General features: G+C 37.8%; 1 protein-coding gene across 2 annotated transcripts in view; it reads right to left on the bottom strand.

Annotated features, from left to right (window-relative positions):
* ACADSB (acyl-CoA dehydrogenase short/branched chain) overlaps positions 1-12195 on the bottom strand; it is a 45778-nt gene that overhangs the window by 28423 nt on the left and 5160 nt on the right. For both annotated transcript variants that reach the window (XM_074233428.1, XM_074233429.1), the window contains 2 exons: positions 5486-5642; positions 2598-2698 (listed from right to left, as the gene is read on the bottom strand). In XM_074233428.1, the coding sequence (XP_074089529.1) occupies positions 2598-2698; positions 5486-5642 (258 nt within the window). The remainder of the gene's footprint in view (positions 1-2597; positions 2699-5485; positions 5643-12195) is intronic.

Genomic DNA, 12195 nt, shown 5'->3' on the forward strand with positions numbered 1-12195 from the left:
ACAAGGTAAAGCAGTTATCCTCCCAAGCCAACTTGAGAAAACTTCAGGAAACTCTAAGAGCTTAGGTTTGGCCTGAATGATAGTCTAGGCAGATTCTGCTGAATCTATAGACAAGAACCTGGGGACATCTGGGTCAGCCACTTTCAGGAACTTTCACCTCTTAGACAGCTAAGCAGGGAAAAATTGAAGGGCCTCTTGCAGTCAGGGCACCCTAGGCCCAGCTGTCTTGACCAGATACAGTCCTGAGCTATGGTTTTGCAGAGAAGGAGGAATGAGATACATCCGGTGAATGCAGTGGCAGAGGGAGAGGTACCCTACAGCTGTGGGCACTCTGCAAGGTACCAGAGTACCTGGTTTTGGTTTCATGGCAGAGAGATGAGCTGAAATCTGTAGTCAGGAGAGACTGCAGAATGCACAAGAGTTTGTGATGACTTAAAGCTGGGGGTTCCAGCCATGCTTCAGGATGTGACAGGAGTATCTGAGGTCAATTTCCCCAGAAAGAATTCAGAAAACAACAGTATAAAAAAATCCTGAAGTCTGAGGCATCATCCCCTCACAAACTTCTAGGAGATGACCCAGGATAGTAATGTTAAAGTGATTAATCCATTTCCAAATACTTCTTAAAACTAAAAATGAAGTGAATATGGTTTAGAGAAACATATGAGTATATATGAGCTGTTAGGCTTTCGGGTAAAAGTTATTAAATCCAATATGCTCAGCACAAATCAAAGTAGAAACAAATTAAATATTTTCTAAGTCATAATTTGTAGATAGGCCTTATAGAAACACCTTATAAAAACATGAGGTTTAAAAAAAAGTTTACTACTATTACAAGGCATACAAATTAACATAGAGGAAATATGATACATACTTTTATATTCAATCCTGGAATTATTTAGCAAAAAAGAAAGAAAGAATAAAGGGATTTCAGTATATATGTCAGACTGACAGTATATTTCATGATCTTTAAGATTAGTTATATGGATACTATCAAGAAAAAATAAGATTTCTAATCAGTATGAAGTGATATTCTATTTAAGTGCTGATTTTATGATAAAAATCATTGTTCTATACAAATAATTCTTCACTTTAATAGGACTTATGAAGCTCTACAATTTCTGAATGAATATTTGAGGACTAAGGCAGATATGAAAAGTCTGATCCTCATTTTCCCAAAATAACAGATAGTACTAAAATTGAAAAGAAAATCTTTTTTTGCATGTTACTTATAAAACCACTGCTAGTTCTTTTGATGTAAGTTCTGCTGGACTTGCCAAAACAATTAAAATGATAGCTTAGATCTTGATGTGAATCCTTCTGTTCTAGACCGACAAATATCTATATATTTATTGGGCTTTTACTCTTCTCTGTATGTACTAGCATATAATTTGATTCACAAAAGAATTTTCAATGACTTGTATAAGAGGCACAAGAAGAACACCCTGAGTTCTAGTTTTATGTAAATGAATCATGAATGTGGGGAAGGGAGGAAGAAAAACAAGGAGGAAGAAAAACAAGGAGGAAGTGTGCCTGTGGGAGAAGGCCAGCATACAGTTCAAGGATATATGGGGGCCAGGGTCAGAGAAGTGAGAACAGAAGGAAGAACAAGCAAGACCAGGTGAACCACGTAGGGGCCTGGCGATACCCTAGAAGAACACAAGAAGGTGACAAGCACATGGGAAGCAGACATGCACAAAGACAGGAGAGGATGTGCAACACACTCAGGATGACAGGCAGCAGCCATGCACTCACAAATGGAAGACAGACATGTGGAACCCCAATGAGTGGGCAGACAGAGTGGTACAAAGGTCTTCTCTTCCAGTGCTAAAGGTCTCAAGCCAAGTGTAAGGTCTTCTACTTTCACATGGAAGGGTTTTTATTTTAGGTTTTGCTTGAGAGGTTGTCCTGTGACCCTGTGTGTTGTATATCCTCTCCTCTCTTTGTCCATGTCTGGCTCCCACGTGTCTGTCACCTTCTTATGTTCTGTTCTTCTAGGATACTGGCAGGCCCCACTTGGTTGACCTGGCCTTGCTTGTGTTATCTCCTATTCTCACTTCTCTGACCCTGGTCCTCCTTGGTGTACTGGCTTCCTCCTTCCATAGCACCATGCTGAGGGGTAAGCACAAAGAGAGAGAGCAAGCACAATACTCTAAGGTAAAGTTAACAAAGATTTTCTTTTGGAATATAGATTTCTTTATGTAGAGGTGAATTTACATAATGTGCATTTATCTAAAGTGAGAACTGTCTGTTCACTATTTTATTAAAGAAGAGAATCACTAATATCTAAAAATCTCAGAAAATACTTAAGAAATTATATCATTTTTCTTTCAGTTAAATATTTAAAGCACAGAAGTATTTCTATTAACAAAATGTTCTGATTTTTAAAATTTTTGTTGAGTATGAAAATATAAGGCAGGACCCATGCACTCAAAATGAATGAAAACTGCTTTAGCTAAGGAATGTAATGTTAAATATATGATTGCTAAATTTCCTAATTCTAAAAATATGCATGTATTTTCTTAACTTATTTTCATAAGTTTAGTTTTGAAATATGAAATATACATATACTTATGTACTGTGTGTCTAAATACACCTACCCCTTGTTGAAATAATCCTTCTATTACTGATTTGTCCATTTGTGAATTTTCATCCATTGTTACTACGAAAGGAGCAATATGTTTCTCTGCAAATTTTTTAACTGTAAGGAAGGAAAAAAAGAAGAAAATCTATTGTTATCTCTTAAGATACTATTTTTTTTTTTGCAAGGCAATGGGATTAAGTGGCTTGCCCAAGGCCACACAGCTAGGTAATTATTAAGTCTCTGAGGCCAGGTTTGAACTCAGGTACTCCTGACTCTAGGGCTGGTGCTCTATTCACTGCGCCACCTAGCTGCCCAAGATACTATCTTAAAAGAAAAATATTAACATCATAATATAATGCATTACCTGGATGAATCAAATATGAGTAGGGTTTTTTCCTAAAAAATATTTAAAAGGAAATTACTTTATAGTGTTGACTACTTCCTCCTGCATATTCTATCCTTTCTGTTGTTTTCATGACAGTACTGTGTTGTGGTTAGCTTCCAACTTGTTAAGAATAACTTTTTTGTTTTCTTTTGTAAGATCATCATCCATGTCCCATCACCTATATTTGGGTGTATACTGGCCCCCTTTAACTTCTCTCTTTAAGTAGTCAGTCTCAGCATTTCCCATGGGAATTCAACCATCAGTGTTCTGAAGATGTTTCCCAAATCTGTCTATCTAGTCTTCTTTCTTAAACTACAGTCTGGTATCATCAACTATCTCCTAGATCTTTCCACCTGGCTAGATCTTTCCACCTGGATGTCCCATAGACATCTCAAACTCAACAACGTACCCAAAGAGAACTCATTATCTTTCCCAATTTCTCTGCATTTCTCTTTTCTGTTGAGGATTTCACCATTCTTTCACTCACTTTCCAGTTTGAAACCTAGGAATCACCTTCAGGTCTTAACTTTCATTTACACTCCATGTCTTAGTTGCCAATCTTGTTGATTCAATTACTTCAAATAACTCAAATTCATCCTCTTCTGTTTTTTTCATACCACAACACCTCTAGTTCATTCATTACTTCTTTCCTGGATTACTGAGATAGTCCCCAATTGGTCTGCCTATCTCCAATCTCTCACCTAATTCATCCTCTATATAAATAACAAACTACTTATTTTAAAAATAGAGCTCTGTCTTGCTCTCCTGTGCAAGAAGATTCAATAGTTCTCCTTTGCCTTTTGGATAAAATATAAACTTTTGTATGACACTGACATCCCATTAACATTCTGATTCAAGCCTAGAGAATAGAGAAGCACACTCCACACTTGAGTCAAAAATGGCCTATTTACTGTTTCCCGCATTTCGGACTTTGGTATCTTGTCATGTGCCATCTCCCATTCTTGCAAAGTTGTCCTTCCTCACCACTGCACCTGGCAGTTATGTCCCTTCCCTTTCCCCCAGTGCCTGTATATTTATTTTGTGTGTTTTTGTGTGTATGTGTATGTAGATATATATGTCCTTTATTAACTTATCTTTAAATATGTTGCATCCCTCAGAACTCAAGAGCAGGGCCTGTCACTTTTGTGTCTGCACCCCCAGAGTCCAATCCAGAGCCAGGCATATTGCCGATGCTTAATAAATGCCTGGTGAAGGCTTAAGGGAGTCTCTTTTTTACTTAAAGAAATCATGAAACAAAGTGGTAGAAACAGGAAAAAACTTCAACAATAATAATAATTTGGAACTTTACAGCTATGATAAAAGGTAAGGAAGTCAATATACCTTGAACAAATATTCTAATTTTACAGACTTCAAAATTCACATTCTTCAAAAAACATATTTGCAAATGAAGGGTTAATACCCATTCTGATCCTGGGTAAGGCCATATACTGGTTCCCTCTCCCTCAAACCTTTGCATGAACTTGCTTGCCTTTGCTGGTTCCCTCTCCCTCAAACCTTTGCATGAACTTGCTTGCCTTTGCGTGTGCCAGATACTAGAAACTAGCCATTCCCGGAGGTTGAATCTTGGGAGGGTTGGCTACCTGTCCAGAGGTTCAAAGTTTAATTAATTTCAGAACCTTGGCTGTGAGTCTTCCTGGGTCATGCACGGACTCTTCACATGGTCATGCACCTACTCTTCACATATCCTGGTTAAGTACCAAAAAAGCTTATATAAGCCTATTGGCAATGTGCCAACTTTGTCTGGGACCTCTTAAAAGTCCCTAACATTGGCCTGTCCCCCAGAGTCTTGCCCATGGCAAGGATTCTTTGCCTGGGGCCCTCCCAGTTGGTTCTCACGAGGCTGTGAAAGGGATTCCCCAGCCCCCGGATTCCTGAACAAGAGATGGTCTCCCCCAATTGGTGATGTTTTCTTTCTTTCTCCTCTATCCTTATAGTTACCTCAATTATCGTAGTGGGATTGTTGCTGCTATTTGTATATTTATGCTGTGCTTTTAGAAAATGTTCTATCCCATGCATGTTATTATGATTTTTCTTCAGTGTTTTTAATAAATTCATTAGCAATCATTTAAATTGGTGAGTGTTTCATTTTGTGGGAGTGAATACTGAATCATTAATCAAACAGCATATTAAAGAGAATCAAGGAGAGAAAAATTCACCTATTGGTAAACTTTCCTAAGAGATTTTGACATTTGTATGTTCTACTATTAAATATACTGTCTTTTCTTAACTATAAACTAAATGGAGTTCTAACACAAAACTACATAAATCTCTGGTTTTAGAATGCATATCACAATAAACTTTTGCTATCTAACTTGACAATAGCATATTTTTGACTGGAGACCTAGGACCACCACATTCATTTGAGTTGTGAACAAATTTGTTTTATAATTTTTGTTTTAAAGATTTTAAAAACCAGTCCACAACATAACTACTGGAAATAATGTACAAAGTTTAATTATGAAATTAACTTATGTAATGGAAAGTTTAAAAATACTTACCCATGTTTTTAATCATCATTTCCTCTTCTGTAAATGTTTTAAGTGGAGCAAATATTACCCCATTATTTGGTATATTATATAAGGCTTCTGACTGAGAAGATTTTAAGAAACGAGGAGTTTTCCAAGAGGACAAGCAAGTCAGGAAGTTTCTTCTTAGCTATTGGTACCCCCACATAAAAATAACAAAAAAAAAATCCTTAAATTAAAAAACAAAGTCTATTAATGGAATTCAAGTATGCATATACTTAGGAATGCGATTTTCCTCCCATGACTACTGTATTTTTTCAACACAGCAATAAAGGGCAAAATATAGTATTTTTGTTATAGGTTTTTAAAATAGAAAAAACAAATTAGAACATTATTTTCTATTTTTACCCAAACTAGTATGCTATCTATTAGTTGAAAAATATTAAACTTTGTGCATCCATCATTTTTTGCTTTCTACCACAGACTATAAATATGATGTGGGAATATTTAATCACTGGTAAATAAAACTTTTTGAAAAATAAGTGAATTTTCCAGGAATTAAGTTTCAAAACTTTATTGTCATTTTGCATGTAGAATTTCTACTTTTTTTTTAAAAAAAAAGAAACCTCTGCCTTCTTGTATAGTTTAATGTTCTCCTACTGATTTATACTTTTGATATGGTAGAAAGTACACCTTTATGACCTAGGTTGTCACTTCACTTTATAAACTTCAGCAATACAGAGAGATACCTTGAAGAGCTATTCAAGAATATAGTGGAAAACACTTGTGGGTAGCTATATTTAACTAAAACTGTAATTAAAAATATGCTTTATGAATGGGACAGACTACATGGTACAGTAGAGAAGAGTGCTGGGCCTGGAATCAAGAAAACCTGAGTTCAAATTTGACCTCAGACACTTACTAGCTATATGACCCTGGGCAAGTGACTTAGCTCCTTATCTCTAAAATGGGAACAAAACAGAGAAGGAAACTACTCTAGCATCTTTGCCAAGAAAAGCACATGGACAAAATTGATGGGGTCATGTAGAGTGAGACACAACTGAACAATTACAGCAACAAAATGTTAGATAACCTGGATTTTTTCCTCCCAGATAATTTTATCCAAATTAATGAATATCTGCTACATACTAAGAATATAAAAAAAGAAATATAAGATGTATTGTCCTCTATCTAGGACTAGATTATCTAGCAGGGAAGACAAATGAAAACAGTCAAGTAACAATACAAAGCAGTACATAATCAAGTACCAAACTAAGGAATACTTGCTGAATATGTGGTTTTATTAAAAAAATACCATGTAGAAGAAATGTTATCTAAATCTCTTGGTGAGATGATAGCAGTGATTTGCTGGTCCCATTTAACTATCATTCCACCGGGCCATTATATGATGTTACCTCAGCTGCTGTGTCTGCCTTATTTACTTAATTATCAATGAATGAATATTAGAGATGGAACAGAGAAGTTTACAACATTATAGGTTTCTAAAATGATGGAGGATTTATCAAAGGTCCAAAAACGAGAGTCCATAACAAAGACTGCTGGTAGTTGCAGCAGCTGAGTCTGGGGAGCAGCCAACTTTTAAAGAGTGAGCTTGAGCTAGACCTGTAGTGACCTGAACCACCAGCCAAGATAACATGCCCTGAAGCCAAAGGAACTACTCATCCTCTGACTACACACCACTCAAAAGCCAATTTGCTGAAGGCGAATGTTTGGTAGTCACTACTTTAAGTCTAAGTTGACGTTCTCCAGGACAAAAAAGTAGAGGAGAGAAGACTCCTGGTTTTAGAGGTTTTTGTGCTTGTTATTTATCTTCTCAGTATATCACTTTGTAAAAGCTAATTGATATTAAATAACAGGAGATCCAGCTTTTGTAATTTCAGCATCTACATCATCAAAATGATTTGCTCCAATTCTGGGGGAGGAGTAAATCATTATCTGTCTTGCCAAAACTTTTTTGGTTTCTTTGTTAGTAACTGAACCTGCTAGTTTCTGATGAACTGGGAAAAAAAATTAACTAAACATTCTCATGGATTTCTGATTTGAGCAAGGAGAACTAGTAATTAATTATTTTTCTTACTGTTGTGTTTCAGCAGAAGTGTTAGAGGGGTTTATTCATTTAGGGTTCAATTCTTTGGAGGGCAGATGTAAAAAAAGTTGTCAATAGAGCTGAAGTCTTCCACCAATTACAAATATTTCCTGTATATAAATAACAGTTGAGATATTTGTAGTGTTTTAAGTCTTACAGCTTTTTCTACACAAATACCTCATGAGATAGGTAGAGTATTACTATCCCCAATTCACAGATGAAGATAAGTAGTAGTAGTAGTAGTAGTAGTAGTAGTAGTAGTAGTAGTAGTATTATAGAATTTGAGGCCCTGGGACACTATTTGGACCTACATCTCTACTACTACTACTACTACTACTACTACTACTACTACTACTACTACTACTACTACTACTGTCAAACCTTATTTACTCAATATTTAGAAAACCAGGACATTGGAGGAGCTAGCACCAGGGCCAATCTTGAAGATCAGTGATCCTGTATCTCCAAAAAGGGTCCACATAACCATAAAGTACTGTAATTTAATAGTCCATGATGTGAGCTATGAAAAACAAGGCCTCTGGCTAACATAATTGGAAAATGGGTGCTAGATAAAGAATGATGGAAGAGAAGAAAACAGACAAATAGTAACAAGGATGGAAAAAAATACAAAAGCAGCACAAAAAGGGGGTTAGGTGGTTACAAAGTAATTTTTCAATAAAGGAAAATAATGGAGATGGTGAGGTACTTTTCAATAATTTGTAAAGCAGTGTGTTGGTAAGGGACAATTAGGTGGGGCAGTGCATAGAGAGATAGGACTGAAGTCAGGAAACCTGAGTCCAAATCTCAGGTACTTACTAACTTACTGAGTTGTTTCAATCATGTCTAACTCTTCATGATCCCATTTAGGTTTTTCTTGGCAAAGAAACTAGAGTGGTTTTGCCTTTTCCTTCTCCTGATCATTTTACAGATGAGGAAACTACATAATTGCATTAGCTAAAACTCTGAAGTATGATTTTCAAAATTCCAGTACTGAAAAACAAAGGAGAGATGCTTAAGATCTAGAATTAAAACATAGAACTAAATACCTGGCAGTGTTTGAGAACAGTGAGAAGAGGAAAACTGTCAAACAATATTATGTTGGCTCAATAATATTGTTATATCAGGCTTCAGAAAAAAGATAACTGTTCAAATCCTTTGCCTAAGTCAAATAAAGTGATTAAGCACTGCTACAATACAAATGACTAGATAAACCCACTGAATTTTGTGACCAATTCTCATGAAACATTGCAATTAAGGAAAAGTTTACATCTCTGCAGTATCCCTATCTATGTCCCAACATACACTTGAAAAGGCAAAAACTTTCATAAGATGTTATTACCTAAACTAGGACACTTTCTGAAGAATGACCTTGTTTTTGCTAACTTAAAATTCTAGATGGCATTAAAAGATATGACAACACAGAACAGTCCTTTAAATTTCCTAGCTGAGGAAACTGGTTTATTTTTAATTTATCAGTATTCAAGTCTATTCCAACCAAGTACAAATGAAGCAAGGGCCTCTAGTTTCCAAAGGTAAAGTTTTTTTTTTTCCTTCAATGTCAGAAAGTTGAACAAATTTAATTAAAAAGAGTAATAATCTTATACATCTCTTCAGGAAACAAATTTTGTTAAAGATTATAGATAAAATAAGTCAGAGTTGCAGATTCAACTAGTGGATTCATAAATCGTGGGATGATGTCTTGCTTCTGGAGTGAATTGGATTTAAGTATGAGGCAGAGTTGCACCAAGTTATCAGCCGTGCTTTCTATTCTAGTCATTGAAGTCCAGTAGTGAGATAAGTCAGGATAATTGACAATGTCCCAGGGTGCAGTGAATGACCTTGATGTGTCTTCACTGTCTGACCAAATTCGAAGGATCTACTTCAGCCACTTTAGTCTCATCCACAGATTCTGTCTTGAGGATGTCTTCATCCTTCTAACTCATCAACAGTTTGAGGCCTTATCGGTCACCCTCAACCTGGTGTAGCATCTTCCAAGGCAGCTTTACTGGGTGTGGTTGCTGCATGTGCTACAGCTTCTGGGTGTAGAGGCCTAGAGTGGTGTAGAGTTGGGTGAATCAGATGGACACCAGAGGCAAATAATCTCACAAATTGGCCGATGATGAGGGGAAGGATTTACACATCACCAAACAGGGACATTTGAACTTTCCTCTGGCTTCTTATCTAAGGAATGCTTGCCACTGTTAATTAAATGTTTATACTTTTCATGTGATACAATGTTAACCAAAAGTTGCAGAAGGAATAAAAGGAAATAAAAAATTCCCATAACAACATGCCTAAAAAATAAAAATAAACCATCACTCAGTTCTGTCATCCCCTCAGTCCTCCCTCTCCTCTTGTTCTTCATCTCTAAATTCTCCCCTCCTGCCTTCCCTATTCCTGTAGGAGCAGCACCACCCTAGCAGTTCCCAAGGATTCCTTACCATTTCTTTCCACTCTCCCATCCCCCATCTCCAAGTTGTTGCAAAGGTGTCATTTGCAGCCCCTTTTCTCTGCACACTGCTCTCCCCTTGGCGCAGAACCTCATCAGCTCACACAGGGATTATTACATAGCAGCTGATGGGTCTGCCGGCCTGCCATCTCTTTCCTCTCCAATCCCTCCTCCACTCAGCCACCAAAAGCGCAGGTCCATCTGGTCATTCCCCTACTCAAGACTCCAGGAGTTCTCCAATGCCTCTAGGAGCAGATGCAGAATGCACTGGCGCTTACAGGCCTTCATAACCTCACCCCCTGCTACCTTTGCAGACTTGCAGTCTTCTTATACTTTACTCTTCACCAAGAACTCTTTGATACAGTGATATTGGGTCTTTAATGAATCAGACCATCCATCCCTCAGCTTGGGGAATTCTCTGGCTGCTTCCCATGTGTAGGACATGCCCTCCTCTGCTCTGACTACTGATCTTCCTAACTTGCTTTGAGGTCCAACTCAAATCCCATTTTTTACTAAAAGTCTTTCCCAACACCCCTCCCTTTTACTAATTTCTAGCTTTATGTCAGCCAGGCACTAAACACTTGTTGGGGTGGCTAAGGTGTCTCAGTGGAGAGATCACCAGTCTTGGAGTCAGGACCTGAGTTCAAATCCAGCCCCAGACATGACACTTTACTAGCTGTGTGACCTTGGACAGGTCACTTAACCCTGATTGCCCCTCATCCATCTCCAGTTGTCCTGATCCATAAAGGGGCCCCTGGACCCCGATAGCTCCAGAAGAGGCTGGTGACTTAGCACAGCACCCCCTCACTCAAATCCATCTCACAAGCTTGTTATGGCATCACTTCCTGGTTCTCATGATCATCTTCTAGAACGGGGCCAACAAGCCACACCGCCCAGTGTGGTTTTATGCTGCCCCTCCATGGGTTTACTGAATGCTTGAGTAAATGAAGCTGAGCTACCACGCAGCTCTCACTAAAATGATTAATCAAAATATATTGTCTATTGTTTCAACGAAAACTTTTAAAAGTAGGGTTGGACAGCCCTGTTCTAGAACACAGGACAGATACCATTAAGCACATACTTTATACAGAAATGCTGCAGCCACAAAAAGAGACAAAAGCGTACCTGCCCCTCAAGGAGCTCACAATCTAATGAACAAGCTATACATAGAGTAAGCAGGAAATACTTAACAGAAGGAAGAAACTAGAATTAAGAGGGATTAGAAGAGGCTTCCTGTAGAAGATGTGATTTTAATTGGGGTCTGAAGGAAGCTAAGAGACAGAGAAGGCACATCATGGTCTGACATTCCAGACCACAGAAAATGTCCAGAATAGACATTGTGTATCTTGTTGATGGAACAGCCAAGAAGCTAGTGAATCTATCTTGAAGAGTACCTGTAAGAGAGTGAGGTAGACGAAGAAAGTGGTGCTTGGGTGGGTTAAGATTATGAAGGGCTTTGATCACCAGAGGAGTCGGGAGCCTCAAGAGTTTATTGAATAATGGAGTGACATGGTAGGACCTGGGCTTTAGGAAAATCACCTTGGTTCCTGAGTGGAGAATGGACAAGAGTAGAGAGACTTAAGATGGCAGAACCCCAACAGCCATTGCATTCAAGTTCTGTGCCAGGATGGGGCAGGGTCAGAGGGGGGGGCGGGGTCACTGGAGAGCTGAAATCCACCAGAGATGAGGTAATGTGAAACAGATCAGAGATGTTGGCGGTGAAGTCTGGAGGGTCTTAGCACCAATTTAGATATTGGTGTTGGGAGGGGGTTGGGGTAAGAGTTAATTAACAGGTCTGGTTGACACACAGAGAGGAAGTCTGAGGGTGTGGGATGATGGAATTGCTCTCCATTAGCAGTTGGGATTAGATAGGTAAATTTAAGAATCATTAGTACAGTAATGTGGAGGGAGAAGAGGAGCCGGGTCAAAACTCTGTAGGACAACAAGTATTGTTCCTTATTTGTTTTTCTTTCTAGTTTTTTTTCTTTTTGTTTTTTTGTACAAATCATTTTTTTATACATTACTAAAATATTCTTGTTTAAGAGTAAACATAATTCCCCCTCCCCCCAAAAAATATAGACCCTCAAGAGAAATAAAGAGAAAAAAAATGTGCTTCAGTCTGTGTTCTAACACCACATTCTTTATAAGTCCATCACAAAAGCTACTTCCATATTTTTCCACCATTGC

The sequence above is a fragment of the Macrotis lagotis genome, chromosome 4, assembly GCF_037893015.1.
Source record: "Macrotis lagotis isolate mMagLag1 chromosome 4, bilby.v1.9.chrom.fasta, whole genome shotgun sequence".
Classification (NCBI taxonomy): domain Eukaryota; kingdom Metazoa; phylum Chordata; class Mammalia; order Peramelemorphia; family Peramelidae; genus Macrotis; species Macrotis lagotis.